At 39.7% G+C, this 23,879-nt stretch overlaps 1 protein-coding gene across 1 annotated transcript in view; it reads left to right on the forward strand.

Annotated features, from left to right (window-relative positions):
- ipo11 (importin 11) overlaps positions 1-23,879 on the forward strand; it is a 187,434-nt gene that overhangs the window by 132,942 nt on the left and 30,613 nt on the right. The window contains exons 28-29 of the mRNA XM_049578323.1: positions 7,000-7,095; positions 13,511-13,595. Of these exons, the coding sequence (XP_049434280.1) occupies positions 7,000-7,095; positions 13,511-13,595 (181 nt within the window). The remainder of the gene's footprint in view (positions 1-6,999; positions 7,096-13,510; positions 13,596-23,879) is intronic.

The following is a 23,879-nucleotide window of genomic DNA, read 5'->3' on the forward strand; positions in this document are numbered from 1 at the left end:
GTACAATAAATACAGTGAGTCTGTGTTACCTTATATAACAGAAATCTCTGTATATTTCTGACCATTGATGAGTAAATGAAACCCCAATTAGCAAAACTGTTTTTAAAAAAATAATAACTATTAGATCATTTGAAGGGGACAAGGGGAGTGAGTTTGAGGGAGAGGGGTGTCGGGTTGGAAGAGGGGAGGCAGTCAGTTGCAGAGTTCACAACCTGCTTCAGAAAGAGCATGTGTGTGGAGCATATATGTGTGGAGACGGCCATCGTCAAGGCGAAGCTCCTGGACCAACTGGTGGTACTCCTCGTGTTCCACCCTCTTTTTTAGGGTGTCATGTACCCACACAGATCTGCGTTTCCTTACGCCCAGCGAAATATTGACTGATATCCTCTCACCCTCAACCAGAGCTACAGCAAGTACCCTCAGCCTGAACATTTTAGGAACTAGATACTAGTTACTGTAATAAATAAACAGTAGCTTGCATTACACTGGAATGTTAGGAGGTGATGGGGTGGTTGCAAAATGCATCTTGTGTAATCAGGGCCTTGTGCAGCTGTACAGTAGATCACACTGTTGGGAATCTGCTTCAAGACATGAAGCGAAAAGGCACCGCTAGAGAGCTGTGAAACAGCTGCATGCATGTGATGTATAGGGAAGTATTCAGTTAGGCACTTTTTATAAATCGTTGTGGGATGGGGTACCTGACTCCGTCATTAATAAACCTGCAGTCTGTAGTGTAAAAGCACTTTGAGTGGTCAGAGGGCTAGAAAGGCACTATACAAGTGCAAGTTCATTTACCATCCATTCATTAAAGTAGGGGATGGATAATTTGTCCAAGAAGTTTTGTTGCTATTACAACATATCATGTAACACAGAATACAGTCGGTGCTCTCATTGGAAATGACAACTTTCCCATTCTCAGGTGATTGCATTGTTCATCTGTTTCTGATAACTTTAGTATAGCCCTCGACAGACTGCTTTTTCACCTCACTGATTGATTTTTATTAAATCGGTCAACTGCTTTTTCTCTCGGTGATCGCACATTAATGCATTCAAAGAATGAAACCTGTTTGTCCTTTGATGAGGCATACTTCTTACTTTCTGAAACTTTTGTGCAATCTAAGGACACTACAATGTTTGATTTTGTATTTAACATGCACAGCCATGAGGCCATTTTCACCGAAGACTGCTTTAGTCATCAGAACCTCCTGTTCAGCCCTTTTCGTTTTGCACTACCAGTTCATCATTACTGACAGTTTGCTTTACGATGGCAAAGCAACAAGAACAAGGACTGTAAGAAATCAATATGCACAACTTTATTGGCTTGATCTGCTGCGCCCACATTTTGTGTAAGCATGGCTGTAGAAGTGTCTTCTCACAGTAAGAACATCATGTTCGCAGGAATCCAGTATTCTTGCATTGCTTAAGTACTTTAAAGTTTAAGTTGTTATTTTTGATTCAGACATTCAGACCTTTCACGCAACCCTCAAAGATTAAGATGTACACGTGGCTGTTGCTTGCATACATGTGTGTATTTATCTTTCTGCATGATACTGTAAGTAAATTATTACTTTTTAATTCTTATGCAGTTATTTACCTTTAATTGTAGTTTTTATTCAACCATCTATTTTTTGAAGAAATCTATGTTTTATGAAACTTAAATTGTTTGTAAGTGTCAGGTGGGTTATTTAAGCCAATTCACCCATAATTTTTAACTTTTCCTAGTTCAGGTACTCGATTTTCTGGAAAAAGCAGATGTATGTAAAATGCATGTAAAAACATCTTACTAAATACATGGCACTTTGCAAAACCCTATAGCTACTGCAAATTATTATTTTTTTTTTGTTATTCTGAAGTTACTTAGTCCTACATTAAAAAAATGATATTGCATGAGAGATATTGTAACTCTAAATTCTCCCAAGAAGAATTTCTTTAAATTGCATTGAAACTTTTTAATGAAATGGTTTATATTCGTGCAGATAAATAAAATATTTAAACTTGTTATATTACTCTATCATATAATACATTTCTGTAAATGAGCATTTCTTACACTTGTTAGATTGTGGACAAAGCCAGAGAAACATGAAACATTTAAAATGGAAAGTTCATTGAAGCTGAATACACATACAAAGAATTACAAAAATGATTAAATGTAGCTCTGAGGGCCAAACTTCAAAAATTCATAAGTACAAAGTATTTGGAGTTGAGCTGGAGGACTTTGCACCAGCCCATGAATTTAAAAGAAGTTTTCACATGATGTGTTTTTTGTCAAGAACGTCTTTTACATTCATTGGGGATTCTAGGTGAGTTGGTATGAAATGACCCATTTCTCAGTACTGGCGTAAAAATATTGCTCAGTATAATTCGATACAAATTTAATACCCCGTGCTTTCAATTTGCTAATGTAAGAGTTGTAGCAAAATTGAAGAACTTTATCACAGTCTTTAGTCCTCTCTTGGGTGATGCATTCGCCACTTATACCAGCTAAGCACTCGTACTATTTAGGGTCTACTCTAATGATTCAAACCTAATGATGCTCAGCAGCATCGAACGTAATCAGTGATGCTTATTTAAAAGCCATTTGCAACAAGCTCAGCTGGAATGTATCCAATATGTGTATGCCTTTTTAAAGAAAAGTTAGCACAGGGGAAGAAAAATATTTACTATAGTACTATATCATGTAGCAATGCTTCTTAAAGGAGGAAGGATTTTGCCATAGACATAAAAATAATCTGAGCAGAATAATATGAAATGTAAATGCTGAATAAACTGTTTTCGATTAACAAACTGTGGGCAGAAATACACATTAAAATGTCATTTGAGTGCAGCCTTCACAGGTCATTGTCCCCTACCTGTTGTTTGCTTTTGTTTATGCGGTGAGGACCACACACAGAGAGACAGTTGATTCTGATGAGGACTTAGTTGTTGCGACCTGTTTGTCTTTGTGCGCAGCCCCTCAGCTTTCAGATCATGTTTCCACTTACATCGATTTGAATGACAGGCACGAAGCAGCTAGCACTAGTCAGCCATTAGAAAGTAATCACTGGAGAAGTGTTAGGACTGGATAGAATTAGAATTGACAGACATGTTTAAATGCGTGATAAGGGATCTTTGATACAACGCCTGCATCCAGTTGTTGCCATGGCTGCCAATTTGAGACTATTATTAGGAAATTGGGGGCAGAGGTGATCAGTGATGTATTTTACACTCCCTGGATATTGGTGGTGAAATGTCACCGACTGAAAGGAATAAGTGTTTCAAATTCACCTGGAAAAGTTCTCCATTCTCTTCATTACCAACAGTATTTGTTAGACAAAACTTTGGTATTTTTCAACGTGGACTCTATATTCCTATGTTTTTGTGACTAATACTCGACTCTCTGATATCAGACGGAATTGTAAACACGTCACACTCTGTTTCCATCTTCAGTCTGAGGGTGCTTTCAGAACTAGAGTTTGCTTACTTTGGTCCGAATCAGGGACTAGTTTTGGTACACAGTTGCATAATTGCCTAGAGTTGGTTCGTGTTCATATTTACAAACAGACCAGATCAAATGCCTTGTGTGAGAAAGCTGCTCTTGATTGTTCGGAATTTCCATGCGGGAAAAATCCAGGAAGAAAACAAAACACTGAAGAAGAGTACACTTGCAAGATAAATGTGACACTTTCAAATGTCACAATGGAGGGACAACTATGCAGGCTGATTTTAGCGCTGCTCATTGTGGACTATATTGCTGTCATTGTTCATTTTAGGCAAACCATACAGTTTGAAAACAAGACGCGGCTCCAACTAGAAAACAATGTTTTGATGCCTTGGATGTGCCAAATGTGCATATTAAGGCAGTACAGGAGAAGGTGCACATTAATATTCCTCCAGGACTGTAACATGCTCATGTTTAACCCAAACAGTGTGTCATGTGACTGCAGTTGGTTCGGATTGAGGTCAGAACACGTTCTTACCACAAACATATCGTGCCAGAGTTCATTTGTAACCGGACCAAGACCACCTCTTCAAGAAGGTCTCCGTCCGGTTGTTTTGGTGCGCGCTGAGTGCAATTTCGGTTTTCACACCTGCCCAAACAAACCGCATTTAGGGGGCAAACGAACTGAACCAAACAAGGCAGGTGTGAAAGCACCCTGACATTGCCTCCAGTCTGATTACCATTGGGGAGGGAGATTCGATTTTCCCCAACCAATCACCAGACACATTTTCACCTGAATCTACAACATTTTTAGTCCATTGCGGGTTTGTACAATTAGCACGCCAGTTTACACCTGTAGTGCACCAAGAAGGCAAAGTCTGTACAACATTTGACAGTTATCAGAGCCGGCAGATATGTCATATCTGTCACTAAATTTCAGCGGCGAGAGCAGTATTTATGTTGCCATGACCACGTGGCTCACACAAACACAAAAAAGTTAAGGGAGATTGATATGACAGAGAACTGTTGGACGTCATTCAGACTTACATAAAATCACATTGTAAACGTCACTTTGGCTTTTGCCATGTATGCCAATGTTGGTTGTTTTGTCAGCTGATGGTTGTTGCGGCTGGCTGACAGAGTACACTCCATCTATATAATAGCATTCCCGGCAGATGGAGAGACAGAGAGGGGAAGAGAAGGTGGAAGTTGAATTATTGTACGATGTCACTGGAGCTTACTCACAGCGGTGCTTTGTCACTTATTGACCCCACCGCCCGAAACCCGCAACGTGGGACCCATGGGCCCTGGGTCGACCTGCACATGTCAGGCACTTCCAATCACAATCTGAACCTGTCAGTGGCAAAAAAACAAACAGTTTCAGTGGACCTAAAGTGGCGGTGCACAATTGTCCATAGGGATAACATTGCAGCCTGTTTTGTCGCTGTGGCTAGAGCAGTCTCTCAATAATGGACCACCTTCAAAAATAGTTGTCTCCATTTGTCATTTAGACATGAAAACAGGGGAACTAATGGACAAGGTTAAAAAAAAATGCTAAAGTGTCCCTTTAACTGTAACTTTAAGACTTGTAATTTACTGTGATTTATGCTCATATATACTTGCATGATTTAGGAGTTCCATGTTTTCTCACATGCTAGTGTAGAAAAGAGGATTATAGTGCACAGTCCTGTGCTGACTAGATGGATCCCCTGTTGGTGTAGCTCAGTTTTCACATGATTTAAGTCTTGACAGCGATATTTACAGTATGAGTACTTCCCACTCATAAGAAATAAAAGACAGGTCTATGTTTAGTGGCTGGGTATGAATCTGTCATGCACAGATTTTTCAATTTTTTTGCCAGACTTCATGCTCAGTGAACTTTATGCAGCATTGCCTGGGGTCTATCCAGCCAAGCACTTGAACTGACAGAACCTTTGATGCATCAGTGCCCATACCCACACATCCTCGCTCTGTGTGGCTTTTTTTATTCTCTTGCCTTCCTGCTTTTTATTCTGTTGACATGGGAAACCCCCCACTTCTTTTCCAGTGCTTTCGAAGAATGACTCAAATAATTCATCAATGACTGCTGCTTGTCTCTAAGCCTCTGTGGTGGGCGTTGCAAGCCAGAATATTTGAAATATCTCAGGTTCAGCAAGCCAAGGCTCTGCAGTGCTTTGTATCTGAAAGAATCACCTTAGTAACTGCAATAAAAAGTCAGCCTACAAGACTGTGTGTAAAGACGGTAAGCCTCATTGATTTTTATTTGTCACACTTGAATGTGTAAACCAATAAAACCACATTTACAGATGGAAAATCACCCTTATCATATGTGACTGATCAGTGCAAGGTGAACATGTTTTTGTGGGACCATAAAAGTAGAGAAATGTTTCAATGCACTGTTACCCACATAATGGTTTTTTTTTGTTTGTTTTTTTTTTTGATTACCCTCTCCGCCTTGCTCTTGTTTTATAAATGTTTCTATCAAAAGCCAAAGGTGAAATGGTGACAGGGTGTCCGCGGGGTCTTAAAAAGTTTTAAAAGTTGATAAATCAAATGTCGGAAAATTAAGGAAGTATAAAATTTTCTTGGCATTCAAGCTTTGACAAAAAGTATCCATGAATGTATAATTTATTTTCCTCCACGCTGCTATTACAAACAACGATGTGTAGGTACGCACACTCGGACTGGAACATGAAATCTTATATGCCTAACAGACATTGCTTCTCGTTCTTACATATGGCTAAAGGGGAGAAAAAACAACTGTAAACAGACAGCATGATTAGTGTTGCGTTCAAGGTGCCCCCAAAAAACGGGAGGAAAAAAAGGGCCTTTTTTTTTTTTTTTTTTTTTCCCTTCTCCTCACCATCGAATCCTGTGCCATCGAACGAAGCTTCAAATTTTTTGGGTCAGCCCTAAATCCCACATGCAAGGGGCTAGCCATAAGGTTGTTGTTTTCAGCAAATTGGCCTTGAATAGCTGATGTTGAGCTGTAGAGCTGTGTTACTTGTTATGACCTAAGGTGTGTTTTAATAAACCTGCCTTTGGTTTAATTTATTCTTTCAAGCTTTATTCCTTTTCATCTTATCTGAGCTCTGTTGTATGTTTGTGCTCCATAGATTTAATTGCAAACTACAACTATTTAGTAAGTTAAAGATGCGTTGCTGCTAACGACAGCTTGAAGTGGCGATGAGGTCTGAAGGTTTTTTTGGAAGGTCTTAAAAAAGTCTTAAAAAGGTATTGAAATTAACCTCAGGATTCCTGTATATACCCTGGGTGACTATGAGATACATACAAACACAACAATCTGGACATATGTTCGATGACGTGAGTTGATGGATGGCATTGATACCCTGTTCTCTGCATGGCCACATGTTTTTTGACAGACACTTTATCACTTTCAGTGGCGCCAGGATTTAACCTCGACTGTTGCTCTCTGTTGTCACGTTGCTCTTGATGACCATTTGCATTTTTGGACAGTTACCCATCCCTCTGTAATTTTCTCATACAAACACACACAAAAACACAGCTGTTGTTCTAATGACCTCATGAGTAATGAGCCCGTTTCATCTGTGTGTTACCAGTGTGATCCAGGACAAGTTCTGTGGCATCATTAACATCTCCGTTGAGGCGCTGCATGATGTAATGACTGAAGATCCAGAAACAGGCACCTTCAAAGAGTAAGTATCCATGTTTATTACTAACTGAGCAAGGAGTAAATAAAGAAAAACAACTGAATAAATAATTTTAAGTAGTGATGAACCCATTGAAATAGATTGGGAGTAGAATGGACATTGAACTGTTTGCTGTCGTTCTTTGACTTGTTCAAAAGAAAATGGCGATTGTAAGTTGTTGTGGTGACAACGCATGCAAGGGTGGTCATAAAGTGTGACACTCACTAGCTTGAGAACTCTGTTTGGCCCATTTTTACACATTTTTTCCTTAATAACCAGCAAAATACTACCGCACACCCATCCAGGTTTCCGAACTTAGACTTAGCTCAGTTGCTTTAACTCATGTAAAACACACTTCGTTAAAACTTGACAGAAATAAAATAAAACTTAGTCCTCTAGTTAGTTACTCCACTGTTCCAACAATTCCCAACTCTGATTTAGTTCAAATAAACCCTTAATTCACAGAGCCAGATGTAAAAACATGCTGATGTGCATGATGTACACCCCTGCAGTCTCTGCCTTTCAGCCAGTGCCCACTGAGCAGCGGCTCTCACTCCTCCTCCTGTGGCAACTACAGTTTCACTTGACACGTTTCAACAAACATGCAATTAATGGCAAGAAAAGAAACGGGGGAAAAAAGTGATACGGGAATATTTGCAATTGCTTTTTTGAAAACGTAATGTTACTACTCCACCGCTTGGTTTGTCTTTATGATAAAACAGCAGTCAAAAACAAAACAGTGTGTGACAGCAACAGAAATATTTTACAGATGCATCCATATGGACTTCAATGCAATGAGCCCTTAACTCATGACAACTGAGGGGAGTGTGGCAATGTCTGCTCTACCCACTCACCAAGTTTCACCAGCAATTCTTTCCAGAATGGAAGGACCACAGGGCATTCCCACATAGCGTGCAAGAATAGGCCCATTGCATCCTTACACTTACAACAATTTCTGTTGTGTGTCAGACCCATCCTAAATAGCTTTGAAGGGGTGTAATAGTATCTTTGTCTTGTGATGAATAAATTTACTTCTAATATCTCTTGTGGCCCAGCCCATACTGGATATTATATCCTCCCATGCTACCTCTCTAATATCATGTCCTACAAGTTGGTATGTTTATACTGGAGCTAGCCTGCTGCAACAGTTGCATTGGCAATGGTACACATAAATATACCCGACACTGACCGTCCTGCCATGTTGATGTGAATGGGAATATCATATCAATACTCTCACTGTATTTCTATTGATGCGCCTATACAGTACTGACTCAAATAGCTGGATTGGCTATTGGTGACAATGACGCCTTTCTATTCAAGTCTGATTACAGATGCGTCTAGTAGATGATGTGTCAGCAGTGTACTGGTAGATTGCATAGCTAAGGGAGCAAACAACAAATGTGTCAACTGTTTGGAGGTGTTTCAGACTTATATCTATGTATTTATTTGGAAGGTTTTGTTTTATAAAGTTAGAAAAGCAATGTTTAAGTCAAGCCTGATGTTGCCCCACACATAAAGGAATAATCCCAGTCACTTCCATACAGTGAGACATACAGCTTATTAATTAATCACTGGTACAGGATCAGTACTCAGTGTCTGCTGATTGGCAAAGGCCAGGTATTGTATCAGCACTTAAAAAAGTCAGATTGGTGCATCCCTACTTCTAAATCATACAGTTAAACCTTCCAGACATTCTTTTCACGAGTGAATGGAGTTCGTAATTTTGACAAAGCTCATGCATGATGAATGAAGACAGTTGAAATATTTGTTTTGAAAGTACTTGAAGCAGTGCGACTGCAGATGTTCTGTTGAATTGTTGTTTGGATTGATCAAAAACAAACCTCTGAAAAAAGATTTGAAGTTAATGATATAAAAGCAGTCCCCCACTTATGGAGCACTGCTGAAGGAGGCTGAGTGGCAGTGTTGGATAGGACACATTTCTCCAGAAAAATAATGGACTGTGAAATGGCCCAGAAAACAAATGCTCACTGTGGGAGGACACACTTACCACAGCCCCCCCTTCAACTGTGACTCTGCTCTGCCCCATCACTCTCCCCTCTGGCTCTCTGTCCCAGCAGCAGAGTGCTTATTTCTTAGTCGATGTTAACCTACATGCAGACACCTTTTCTCTGCTGTCAAAAATGCTCAGCGCCCTCCTAAAATGTGCCGGTGTGAAATGAACTGAAAAGTTGGGTAGAGAGGTTAGTGTAAATGCTTCTTTATTTGCCAGTGTTGTGTTGAATTGTTTTGGTTCCCTGTTGTGCGTTTGAAACGGACAAAAACATATTTGTGGATGCATGTTTTATTCACTGTTTGTAAATGCAATCAACTGAGACAGAAAGCACTGGGTATTGTAATCTTCCTGCCTGTATTTAGGAATTAAGTAAAGTTTCAAATAAACAGACTTTCCTTTTATTCCTCTGCTGCCATAATTGGTTTGGAATTGTTCTTGCGTGGTGTGGAATAACAATGAAAGTCCTTGCTGCCATGGATAAATGCAGTACAAGCCAGTTGGCAAACCAGTTCAGCATGGTACTCCAGTGTTGTTGTAGAAATGTAGTCAGTTGTCACTTAGCTACTGTAAAAGGAATTAAAAGTTGTAATGTCTTTTGCACTGTACTCAGCTGCACAGAAATAATGTGTGAGATTTGATTACCGAAACCTAATGAGTGAAGAATTGGAAAAGTTGAAGTTGCAGTTCAACAAAATTGGAACTGCAGAAATTTGGAGAAAAGGGGGATAATAATGTGGCCATATTAGAGCTGGCTGATACAACGACTATGTACGACTATGTATCAATGTATTTTCACCCCTTAAAATGCCATAAGCTTGGGCTAATAACGTTAGCATGTTATATTTGTTTGGAAAAATTGTTAAGTATTAGACAGTTGTTTTGTCAGTGAACCTTGTGAGTTATAATGGAGCTGAATTTTGTAATGTTACCTTTGTTAAATGTTGCTGTTTTAAAGACAAGTGCTTTGTCTGTCAATGCTGCGAGTTATAGTGAAGCCGATTTGTGTCACTGTGTTTCAAATTGTCGTTTCAAGTTGTGTGATTTGTTTTTTGGCCACTTGTGAATGCAACTTTGAAATAACGTCACCTTTTAAGCTGATCTGAAAAACTTGGTAGCAAACAGCTGCTTATATACACATCCGGCAGTGACAGAGCAGCATTATTATTGGTTGGGAGTTAGGGCAGCTTGAATATGGCAAAAATTAACATTATTAACACAGTTACTCACTGACTTCCGTAACATCATGCATTTATTAAACTTAAATAAAAAACAATTCTTGTCTTGAGGTGAACTAAACATGTCTGAGTCTGGCAGAGAGTGAGTTTGGTTTTAGGGGCGGTGAAGGCACACTGCTGTAAAGGAAAGAAAGGGTGGCAGGGACAAAGACAAGAGTATCATTGCAAAACAGACTGTGGTATAGTATTTGTTTTATCTTGACTTTCTGTTTTTGTAATCTTTGAAAGCCTCATAATTAAAAATAAAATTTGATTAAACACCCGGCCCTGTTTGGAGAAGTGTCTCTGATGAATTGTTAGCCCAATTTTCATTCTCTCTTAGCTTTGTTTTTGGTCACCAACTCCTGAGGGAAATATCTGGCTCTTTAGTTGCTAAATGATCCACTATGTTCACCAGCTAGACACTAACTGTGTCTGTCTGATGTTTAGTGTTTTTCCACTGAAAACAGCCGCCTGCTGTGTCCAAAAATTATATGAGACCGGTGCTAGTGAATCAGAACGGTGTAGTTACGGGCCAAAATTGACAATAAAGCTTTGGAAATTTGAGGGAGGCTGCAGATTCTCTGAGAATTCTTTGCAGGTTCATCAGTAGGAGTAGTCTCGCCACCAGACAATCAGAGATCTCCGCCTTCTGATAGTCTGGGGACACTCCTTTCTAAAGTGTGTTTAACACACCGGTGAAAACGGCCGGCAACAAAGCAACGCATCTTGCATTTTTGAAAAGGACACGCCTTCTCGGAAATGTGTGCTCCCCCTTTTCTCGTCCGCAAGGAAACAAACACACAGAGAGCTTGAAAATGGATGCCGAGAGATTTAACGCGGATGTCTTAGTTACAACATTATTGAGCTAACTGGAGTAGTTTCATGTCGTATCCGACAACGGGAGGCTTTTAACAGATGACGTCCTGATGTTAGCTTCGCTGCTAGTGTTAGCTGTCCCTGTCAGGTGCAGCTGCAGCCACTGATGCTTTCTAGACATTGTGATTTCCCAAAACTGAATAAATACCATACATAGCAACACAAAACTGCTTTGCTAGCTCAATCATGTTGTAACTAAGATATCCGCTGGAAAAGATATTTTTTTTCACGGACCGTTTAATGAGTTATTACCTATTACAGACACTGCTAACGGCTAACAGGGTTAACAGCTAACCGTTAGCCCAGCTAAACGTGCACACAGAAATAGTAATGTTTGTTTAATCATTGTGTTTATAGACTTTACAAACATCGGATTAGTCCAAACGGTGATACAGTGATGTGAAAAATGTGATATATAGGCTATATATATATATAGCTAAAAGCTCTGCTGGTTTTCTACCCAGAAGTATTTGTAAACAACAAGGTGATTCCCTCTATAGTCCGGCCAGACGGATGAGTCATGGCCTTGTAAAAGATTATGTTTGTCATAACAAGTTAACGTTAACGAGAAATGCACCTCTTTTTGTGTTTATGACAAGTTGACATAATGATTATTATTGTTACGACAAAGACAGATTCTGGTAATGTCATCGTGGTTAATGTCAACTTGTCATTATAAGGACATCCCAAACAAATTTAATGTCAACTTGTCATGACAAAGACAACTTCTGGTAATGTCACTTTGATTAATGTCAAGTTGTCATAATCAAGACAACCCAAACAATGTCAACAAATGTAAACGTTTATGACATGTACATAATGTTTATGACAAGTTCATGACTGTGTCATGTAGGGATGTCCTATCGGCCGCTGATATTAGCAAAAAACGTGCATCGGCATCGGATCGGACTGCATGGAAAAATGCTGATTCAAGAACTCCGATCCAGTTTTTCATGGAATCCGATCCACGTTTTCTGGCCAGCCCAGCGCTCCGCAGTTCAAGCAGTCCATTCCAGTGATCCGCTCCCACACTTACTATCAATCCACCAGGCCAGCATGCAGACACACAGGAAACAGCAGCACCAGGCTGGCACTGACACTACAAAAATAACTGAAAAGGAAAGGCTGCATTGTTTGTTAAATGTCAACAATGTCTTGTGGTGTTAATCTATTTTTTATTTATTAGGGGGCCAAAGCACAAATGTGTGGAGTCTTGCTGCTATTTTAATTTGAGTGTTAGACATTTTAAAGATTTCTTGTGTTGATTTATTTTGTATTTATTAAGGGGCCAAAGCAGCCAAAGCAAACCAGCTATATTTTTTTATTAAATGTTAATGTTCAAGTTTAAAGTTTGTTTATTTAACCCTGTTAACAATAAACAGGTCAGTTTCTCATACCAACTGTTGTGGATCATTCTAACTAACCTGATTAAGTAGTTGTTCTTGTTAGAGTAAAATCGCTTGATCAAACCTTTTCTAACATGACTGACATGACATGACTATGCGCTTGGATCGGATGAGTATCGGTATCAGCCAAAACTCAAGGCTGTAATATCGGTATCGGATCGGAAGTGAAAAAGCTGGATCGGGACATCCCTAGTGTCATGTCATAGTTATGACAGTGTCATGTCACTCTTATGTAGATACCTGCAAGTAAAGTGTTACCACAGTTTTCTACGTGTCCGCAAAAATGCATGAACCAAGACTATAAACATACAATAATATTAAACATATTTGGTTTTATTGTAATGTTAAGACAAGAAAAAGACTAACTAAAGGTAGCTCGGAGTTTTATGACCAAACGATAGAGACCGACGATTTTATTCTGACATTCGAAATTTGTTTGTATGTGAAGTTACTTGATAAGTCGTTTGGTGTACGACCTGCATGAGCTGTATTTACTAACATCAACTTGTCTCTAGTTGGATTAAATTTCATCACTTAAAGTTCAGGAAGAATTTACTTAAAATTTCTGATCACGAGTTACCAAATGCTACATGTCAAAGTCACTAAATGTGACACTGGAGACCCCACTACCTTATCTCGTCTCACAATAAGGATGAAGTAAAAAGGACAAAGAAAATAAAAGACCCTACGCAGACTTTGGACTGAGCACAAAGGTTTCGCTTGTAATTCTCTCTGCATGCTGATGAACCAATATGAATAGACGGCAGAGCTGTGTACTAGAGTGCCAGAGGGTTCAGCCTTTTTTTGTGTGCCCGCATGTGTGCACGCCGCCTGTTCTGAAATTGTCTCCAACTGTGCAGGTTTATGTGTGGTTATTAATATTGAGTTGAATATTATTGTGTTTGCAGCTGCATGCTGATGAGCCATTTTGAAGAACCGAAGCTGAGTGATGATGAGGAGCCGCCAACTGAGCAGGACAAGAGGAAGAAACTGGTCAGTCTCACACACACAGTACACACACAGCAGGGTTCCAATTTTGCAATCATTAAAGCCCTTTGTTCTCTTGTTCCCGTCTCATTTGATATTTAAGACAATAGCTTCAATAACGTAATGATTCTGTTCATTTTACTGACGTGTCTCTGTGTCCTCTGATGACAAAAATAACCCTCGTGGTGTCCTTTATGTTACACTGACACTCATCATACATGATTGTTTGTAACAGTGCCCATATACAGAAAAAGACATACAACTAAAAACAAGAACTGAAAGCTGTCCTCAGCGAGCACAGAGAAAGATGGCCACTACAATCGTTAGTCACATACCAATTCAGAGCCACATCTCCGCTTCAGTAGCTGCTCCAGCTTTTCATGCAGCACACCACATAATCACTTTTAAGTACAGCCCCTGGATGCAGGCATGTGTCACAGAAGCTTTCAGTAAGCTCAGAGTCATTTAAGGTAAGCGTAGATGTTGTTGAGTTCCTATAAACGGCCCCTAGGTGGAGGATGAATACCAATTAAACAGTACAGCGACGTATGTATGTATGAGGACGCATCCCTCTGCTACTCTGACACCACAGTGTGAGAAGCTATTAAATTGTAACACTACTTCACATTGTAAAAATATTGTTTAGTTTGACGTCGGTGTTTGTGTGATTGAGTGGTCTTCTCCAAATGAGTGCCTGAACAAAATTTAATTTATATACAAATTTAATTTCATTGGTGTCTGAATGCAGAACTACAGCTGTATTTATTTTCTAGTGCGACCTTGTGTGACGTTTTCCTGTGTGTGTGAGTATGTGTGCATTCGCTGGGCGGTATCCCAGTGCACTTATCACCTCAGCCCAGACCCTGACTTTTTGCTCCAGGGAATAGAGGAGAGGAGACTTAAAGTCGCACCTCTCTCTGCTTCTTAACGCATGTGGTTGTGTGTGTGCGTGCTCGGGGACGTGCTTGAACACATGTGTGAGTGTGACGGGTGTGTCCACGTGAGACAGTTTTCAGTTTGAGGAGAAAGTTAATGAGGAAGGAGACCCGTGGCATATTTGAGCATTTATTGACTTCAGTTTGGCTTTCTTGTGGCTGATCTCCTTGGCAAGTGTGTGCGAATCTGTGTAAAAGCATTTATGCGTATAAAAATGTTTATGTTTGTGCTCATCTGAAAGAGCTTGGGAGAGACAGATGATATTGTTTGTTCTGGCACTTGCTCGTGATAAATAATAACCTCAAACTGTCTCGTTTGTGCATCAGTGCCTCACTTTGATGAATATATTCAGGTAATGCAAAGTCTGTGAGGAATCAATCAAAACAACATGTAATTTTGTAGTTATTAACCCTATGGGCCCGAATGACGCATAGTGCGTCTAAATTCACACCCGTTCTTCTCTGTGGATTTTCTCCACGACCACGCATATCATGTGAAACAGTGGAACTGTAGCTTTCCGTCAAGGCCAAGCATTTGACGGTAATCCAATATTTTTGCAGCGAAAAAAAATTGATAAAGTTACAATAAAATGATGTATAACAGAGCTTTCATACAGCTTTGCACACACATTACTTTTGGATGGATTACTCGCAAATGCAGGCTCGCACAGAAATGCCACGCATATCACATGAAAGCGCAGGACCAGAGCTTTCCAGTGATAAATCCAGATCAATTGTCTACAAAATAAAAACATGACAAATTTCTTTACAATCCATTATACAGATCTTGTTATCAGTCACTTCATATAGTGAGGAATATCGTATCTTACCACGTCTTAGGCTTGCGTGTGTTTCTCCCTGTCTATCCACATTTGTAGTCCAGCTTTCAAGATACAAATATCTCCATACTGTCCAGTTGACACTCCATCAAACTTTGTGTGACAAGACCAGCTACTTCACCTTTGCATACCCAGACAACTGTAGCCTAATTATGCATGCATGACAGGGCCGTAGTCACCATATACATTGAGGAGGACACGTGCCCCCCCCCCCCCCCCCCCCCCAATGCCCAAAATGTCCTCCCAATATATAACTGAAACTGAAAAACAAATATTATCTTGGAGGACATCATTGCACTTGGTTGACTAATTTTCTATTATCTTAGATGTAAATATTGCATGGCTGTCAGATAAAACACATTTTTGACTTGTGAATGAGTCAATGGAATTTCTTGCAATAATGAAAAAACACTGGCAATTATGTCCGCCTGGCACAAACCACATGTTTTGGACAGCTGTGAAGTGACAGAATGTCCCACCATCATGGTTCTTATATTGCCAGATTCCAGAGAGTCTCCCCTCTTCAGATATGGCAGAATATGTCAACTTCCAACTTGCTATGCTGAGATACATGTAAAAATGTAAGAATTTAGTCACACGGATATGTTTTTTCATTGATATAAAAATTAATATAAAATACAGGCACATAGTAGGACATGGAATGATGGCAAATCTGGTTAGCCCAGATTGTCCTGAAAAAAAAAAAAAAGACAAGATATAGCATGTGTATGTAGCCTTTATAATGACTGTGATATGAGCTTAAAAGTAAAGGCAGAAAAAATACCCCAAAAAGGCCTAGGGCCCATAGGGTTAAAGTGGTCACATCCACACTGATTAATTATATTTTAAGTGTACTTGCAGTCAGTGGCACACAACTATTGGTCAGCCAACTTTCATCAGAGGCTATGATGTATGTCTGTGAGGTTAGGCACTGGGGTCAGCTGCAAGGCCAGTCCGGCAGCAGGTAAAGGCAGGAAGCCTGTCTATGAAAGGTGGCACTTGGGACGTGAAATGTCACCCCTCTGGGAATGAAGACACTTGAGCATGTGGTGGAGTGAAGCAATACCAAGTAGATTTAGTTGGGCTCACCTTTGTGCACGGCACTGGTCTTAGAACCAAAGTCCTGGATGGAGACCGTACTCACTTCCATCTCCTTTTCTGGGCACTCATGTGTAAAGTCACGATTCCCTGACTTAGCCATGCTGTGTATTGCTGTAGTTTGATGAATAATAGTTATTTTTAGAGAGAGAGATAACACATATATAGTGCTAGACGTTTATGTTATACTGTAATTTCAAGTTTGTGACTTGTAAATAAAGTGTCAACATCCAGGTCGCAATTACAACTGGGAAATGTATTTTTCTGGAAGCAGCTGTATATCCAACACTTACTAATACAAAAGTACCTGGGGGAAACAAAACAACAAGTATCTATGCCTCACATCTAGGGCCGGGCAAAATGGCCTTTAAATAATATTGCCTGCATGGGCTTACAATATATATCTTTGAAATCCCCTTCAGTCTCCTCTACTGTTCACTACTAAAATACTTTACTTCTACATAAACTACTGTCACAAGAAAATTAAATAGAATACTGTTATAAAGAAGTTAAAATACTGTTATAGTAAAGCTAAAGTATTGTTATAATGAAATTGTTAAAAGCAGAACCACTGATGCTGCTACACTGAAGCATCTGGTTCATCTCAGGCTGGAAGTGATGATGTTTTCGCTGTGACCTTGAGGCTTCGGTCCAACAGTTGGATGTCAGCAGTTAGCACAAAGTTATACCTTTATAGCCACACCGTCAAACATGAAGACTGATTAACTGTGAAATAGAAAGAAACTAACTGCTCTACAGTTCATATATTATTTGCAAGAAGCACTGGTGCTCCATGGTCACAAAATAAAGCTAAAGGGATGCAATCTGGAGCCCTGCGCATATACCAGCACATGCCTCACCTGCTCACACTATCCCACTATGTGATAAAACCCAACTGGACAGTGTTATTTTGTCAGTGCACAGTATTTTAAACGATTAATTCTGTGATCATAAAACTGCCTAGCTGACGTGAACGCTTGCATGTCATTTGCCTGGGAATTTTTCCCATCTGCAACAGCAAATGGCGGCTGTCCAGTAATATCGGCTGATTATAGGTTACTGTAGATATATTCATCTCTCAGTGTATGTATCGGCCAGTAGCACAACAAAAATGCTAGAGATCTGTTTGAAATGAATCTGTAAAATGTCTAGCTCAGTAAATATTTTGGTCAAGATTCTTTAAATAAACAAATGTAAGGGATCAAAAATGTATGTGAAATAAATAAACATAATCTCATATGTGATTTATATTATCTGATTTTCTGAAAATCTTAAATATTGACATTGGTATCTCCCGGGGGGAAAAAAAGACAGCGCTGTTTTTTCTGTGATGCTGAGCTACAGAGGTCGTTCTTGACTTTAGAGGCAGCAGCTAATGCAGATGGATTTTTCCCAGTTGTTGGACATGAACACTGACAACTGTGCAAACTCCATCTGCTGATGAACATCATGTAATAATCTCCAGCTCCAAAATAACTAATAATGGACTGTCAGGGGAGATTGTTTTGTCATTTGTTGTGCTATTTTATATGAGATTTCCCCCTGCATCTCTGGATGTGTATATACAGTATAGTATATTGAATATATATGGTTTCTTTAACAAGCATGATTAGTGGCTGCAGAGGCAGACAAAAGAAACTACACTTTCTACCTATATACACACACATGTACATATGGTGTAATAACTCATCCATCCTTGCCACCTTCCATTACGCTCTGGTACATTCCGTCCCTCCTGTTTTTCCCCTCGTCTGTCCTTACCTTGCTTCCTCACTTTCTACTTGTATAGCCTCCCCTCATCAAGCAGTCTCATCACAGCCTCGCTGCCTGCAGGTGATATTTGTATGATTGTACTGGTTTGTCTTGTTGAATTAGATTTTGCTGCTTCCTTGCAGGCACCTGCAATCTTACGTAAAATATGAATACAGGGAAAAAGAAGAAATCACACACTTCAATATTTTCCTCACCACACTGTCACTTGTTCAAAGCTCCTATAGAAGCTCTATTTTTTTAGTGTTTAGTGTCTCTAAGTACAATTTTTTTTCCTCGTCTGTCCAGTTTGACCTCTGGGACCTTTTCCCCTCTGGTAGTTATTACCTTGTCTAGCTTCTCTCTATCTGTGCCAGATAATTTGCTTTTAAGATGACAGTGACTGTACAGCAGCTCACAACTCTGTAGCAGACAATTTGTTCTTTTTTTTTTAATAGACTCAAACATGGTCGTCTCCGGGGCAAAGCTCTTTAAAGGCTGCGACTTTCAACTTTGAAAGTTACCAATGCAACATATTGCATATGTATGTACTTTGTAGTCAGACATTAAAACGGACCCTTGGAAAATTGAAACTCTTCTGCTGACTACTTTAGAAACTAAGTGGTTTTAAAGCTGCTTTGTGCTGCAAAGGCAAAAAGAAAATGAGCAATTTACATATTTAATTGATATTTAAATTCACTTTACTGTTTAAAAAGGTGTTGACACCTAAAAGTAAAACAAGGACAATGTTATACATTAGAAAAGGCAGTCTTATAGGACTCTTCCCTAAATTGTTTTCATGATGAAGTTTAATGTACTATAAAAATACATATGAATGGTAGGGCAGGGATTTTGTTGGTCAGAGGCCAAGGTCACTGTGATCTTGTGTCTGTCTTATTCTGGCGAACATGATATCGCAAGAACACATAAAAGGCAGTGTCTTCAACTTTAGCACAAACGTCCACATTGAGTTAAGGATGAACTAATTAGAATTTGGTGGTCAGATGAAGGTCACTGTGACCTTGCGTCTGTCTCCCATGACCATAATATGTCAAGGCCATGAAGGAATATCCTCAAATTTAGCTCTAACATCCACTGGGACTCAAAAATGAACTGATTAGAATACAGTGGATAAAGGTCAAAGTTCAAGGTCTCACTGACCTCACAAAGCATGATTTTGGCCATAACTCAAGAATTCATACGCTTATTATAACAACATTTTACACAAATGTCTAATAGGATAAAATGATGAAAAGATGACATTGTATATCCAAAAGCTCAAAGGGCCAACTTCACTGTGACATCGTAATGTTCTGTAAAAACACTTTTCTGGCCATTATTTAACGCCATAACTCAGGAACAGAAGAGGTTACATATGGTCAGATACCGCATTAGTGACACTAATCTTGGATGCTCACCTTGAAACTGTGCTGATTATATAGATTTTCTGTGCCGCCAGGGTGAAGATATGTGTAAAGCATCCATTTTTTTTTTACAGACATGGATGTAAACTGTAACAAAACTGGTTCATGGAGGCATAAAACCGCAAGGTGGTAATTCTAGTCTATATATATTCTGACCTTTATGAGATAGTGATTGTAGAGAGATGACAGGAAATCAGTGGGACAGAGAGAGATAGCAAAAAAGGCCCCTGGCTCAGTTTAAACCAGGTTACATTGCAGTACATGTTTGGCAGCATAACCCCTAACACACAGGGGCTCCCTTTTTAAATCATTATTAATTGATTTTATTAATGTACCAAATAAACAAATTTGATGCGCAAGTGTGCCTGATTTACTCAGAGCTCAATTTCAAAGTATGTTTATCTTTTGAATATTAAACCAGTTTAGCTCACATTTAAGACAATACCTTAATGTCATACTGGACATTTTCTAATTAAAACCTTATTAGCCTGACAGTCAACATTGACGTTAGCTGTTTGACATTCTGTTGACAAATTACCACTGAGCCACATATGACTAATGATGACTGACAACCGCTAAGTGAAACCATTGGCAGCTTTGTACACACTCAGATTCTGCTAATGCCCTCTGTCCAAGCATAATATGACAAAATATAACAGAAAGAATGAAGGAGCAACAGACTGTAGCGGCGTGGCCTTGCGGCTACATAGTACGTGGCAAGGGAGACACTGACTACCACTCTGTATATCGTGTACAGCAACGTAGAGCTGGTTGTTCAGAGCTAACCAGCCATGAGAAGCCACTGTCAGACTCTCTGTGTCTCTGCTGGGAAGACAGGGAGTCCAGTTGTGCTAGAAGTGCATTTAATGGTTATAGGGCTCATGCTATCAGCACTTGTACATAACACACACGCTATAGGCTCTTCATAACTCTGAATAAGTCTTTGACTTCTACAATACTTCATCGTCCAAATTAAAATGTTCCCCAGATCATTTGGAATCCAAGTGAGACCTCTGAATCAAACAATATATGCTATCAAATGTATCGAAATAAGTCCATTTATCTGCTGTGCCTGGTGCAGAGAATGGAAGAAGAAAGTGGCTGCTAACTGCTAACTTTGAAAGCCAATTGGGTTTCTATAGTGTCAGTGCCTCGCTATAGCACTGTGTTTGTCTGTATGAGTGCACTTATCAGTAAGCCATGTAACTGTATCTATGAAAATCATGACTCCTGATGGCACGATGGGGCAGTGGTAAGCACTGTTGCCTCACAGCAATAGGGTTGTGGGTTTGAACCTGCAGGATGTCTCGGAGTGGGGACCTTCTGTATGGAGTTTGCATGTTCTTCTCATGATAGCATAGCTTTTCTCCAGGTTTTCCAGCTTCCTCCCAAAGTCCAAAGACATGCAGGACGGGTTCATTATTGACTCTAAATTGCCTTTAAATGTGAATGTGAATGGTTGTCTGTCTTTATGTGTCAGCCCTGTAATAGTCTGATAGTCTGCCAACCCGTTACGTGTGACATGGTTTTTTTGTATTTGTCAATTCTGTAGTTTGTGTTTAGCTGCTCAGGAAAGGATATAAACATTTATAGTAGTGTTTCCTAAATTGGTGCCCCTACTGGTTTGGTAAGGTTCAGGATAAGAATCGTGGTTTGGGTTAAAGTATGTATGTATGTTTGTTCTTTAACTCATGTATTTACATCAAGTCATCACGTTATGTACTTAACGTAATGTGACAGCGTGACGCTACGCAACACCAAGTACATAACGTGATTGTCAGAAAGTTCCATGACAAGGGAGGTTAAGTGCATAACGTGACTTTATCGTTCTTCATACTTCATCTCCTGACTTCCACTTTACTCCTGTCATTATCACTACACCCACTAGAGGTCGCTGCCTATACTAAACATAGATACAGGTCGTAATAAGCTGTTGTACAAATGCCCTTTGGTGTTGTTCTTCTGAGGACAGTCTCCAAAAAAATAACTCACAATTGACTGTAATCAATCATTTTCTTTGAAAAGCTCAGACTCAAAGGTTTAACAAAAACTCAGACTTGAATAGCAGGATCTGGTCTGTTACTGCACATTTATGCACATAACACATACACCTGAGTTTGATATTTGATAACCTAGAATGAAGGAAAACGTCAGACGTCAACCTTTAAATATGTGGGTTTGGTTTATCTTGAGATGTCCTGGATAGCTCAGCGTTCCACACCATCCATCATTACATTCAGAGGTTGTCCTCATGGGTGCAGCTCTAAGATTTATAGTCCCTGTGTTGGGAGAGGCTGCCTCACCACTGCTGCAGTCTCCCGATTTGGCCCTGAATTTGACTTGCCATGTTGTTCTGGGCATGAAGTGGGAGTTTGTTTTGTGTTCTGGAAGCTGTTGACTGTTCCACTCTATCTTGTCTGAGATTTGTAAGGGCCCCTTACTTTGATCTGAGCGTTTCAGGCAACTAGACTAGGCTAACTGATGATGTGTTCAGACCTCGGTACATAATGCATCATTTGATTCTTGTGCTTCATCTATAAGGCCAGCACCATCAAACAAGAAGAGGGATAGGCAACATCAAAGACTTTCTCTACTGGGTACTAATGACATGGGCTTCGTCTGTTGTGCTGTGGCTGCACACACCCACTCAAGCCTATTCTTTCCTGCTTCACACTAATGTACATGCACAACACACATACAGCTTATTGTGCTTTGAGTAGGTGCCAATGACTGATTAGTCTCCAACATGGAAATAAAGAGACAAAGGTGACCTATTACACACAATTGTGCAGGTAAGACTGGGATCTAATGAGGGGGTGGGTGATCACTGAATAGTGTCAGAGGCCAGATGTGGTATCATGTATTGAGTCCCGGCCAGACATGGGCCAAAATACAGGCAATTGTGCCGCATCATGGTTTACACAAAACCAGCATATCATCTTTTATGTGTTGTGCTTACCTTGAATGGTTCACAGACCATACTGTGATTCATTTTCAAATTAAAACTCTTTCTTATCAGATATTTATAAAAGACTACAATAAAATAAAAGACTGTTAAAACACATTGCTGTCGAGTGTGTCTAATCAGTTTTCCATGTTTTGAGCACCACAAAAAAATTCCATTCCCCCTCCATCATGTGTGGTGGCCATAGAAATGAAACCGCAAACAAATCACCCAAAACTTTTTGCATAGCTAGATACCACAAAGCTGATTTTATATCCAGGCAGACTACTCACATAAATAACTCCTTGTACTATATGTAATAGAGCGTCTAGGGGTCAAGTGTTCTTAATTGGTAACAAGTTCAACCCCTATCCCTTTGACGAAGGACAAAGATTAGATTTGGAGTTCTTTGTTTCTTTCTTTGTTCTCTGTAGTGTCACGTCTTGGCAATAAACTTCATGCGAATCAGACACATTATTTCTTATAGCTTATATATTGTAGCATCCCAGGTGCAGACCAATTAAATATGCTCATTTTAAAAGCCTCATTTGATGTGCTGTTATTGTTATCTCCGCCATAAGAAGACTGTGCGTTCTGTCGTGTGTGTGTGTGTGTGTGTGTGTGTGTGTGTGTGTGTGTGTGTGTGCGCGCGCGTCTGTCTATCTATCTGCAGCTAATATTGAATACTAGTAGACCCAGCAGCCTAATATTTTTTGTGAACATTTATGGCTGTACACTCAAGTTTCTCACTTTGTTTCCGGTGATTCACAATTTATGGGAAAGGGGAAAAAAAATATTTTTTACTGACTCTTTTATATCATTATTGATTGCTTCTCCTCACCCCCCTTAATCGGCCATTTGGGGGGCATAAGTCCTCTATAAAATCACATAGCTAAAGACAGTTATGGCAGTCAGCTAGGCTAAAAACAAGCCCTACCTAGTCTGTTGCAGGCCACATTTTGGCCCTTGCTATGGCTCACACACTGATAGGAAAGTTTGGTCTCATTTTGAATCCAAGCATCTGAAGATTAATTCCATACCTGCTATATTATGATCCACTGAAGTTAGGCATGATACCAGATGAATAAAATCCCTTTTTGTTATCTTCGGGGCCATCTAAACTGTGAAGGAGCTGGGAGGCACAGTGGAGTGAGCTTTAACTCTTCTTTATTTTGGAGAGGTTTGATTGGACATTGCATCTGAGGTTTGTCTCCACAGACCCTGTCTGCTCTGGTTACACCTTGATAATGTACCATATTGTCTCCCCTTCATTCTACTACAGTCATGCATACAGGCTGCTG

The sequence above is a fragment of the Epinephelus fuscoguttatus genome, linkage group LG6, assembly GCF_011397635.1.
Source record: "Epinephelus fuscoguttatus linkage group LG6, E.fuscoguttatus.final_Chr_v1".
NCBI lineage: Eukaryota > Metazoa > Chordata > Actinopteri > Perciformes > Serranidae > Epinephelus > Epinephelus fuscoguttatus.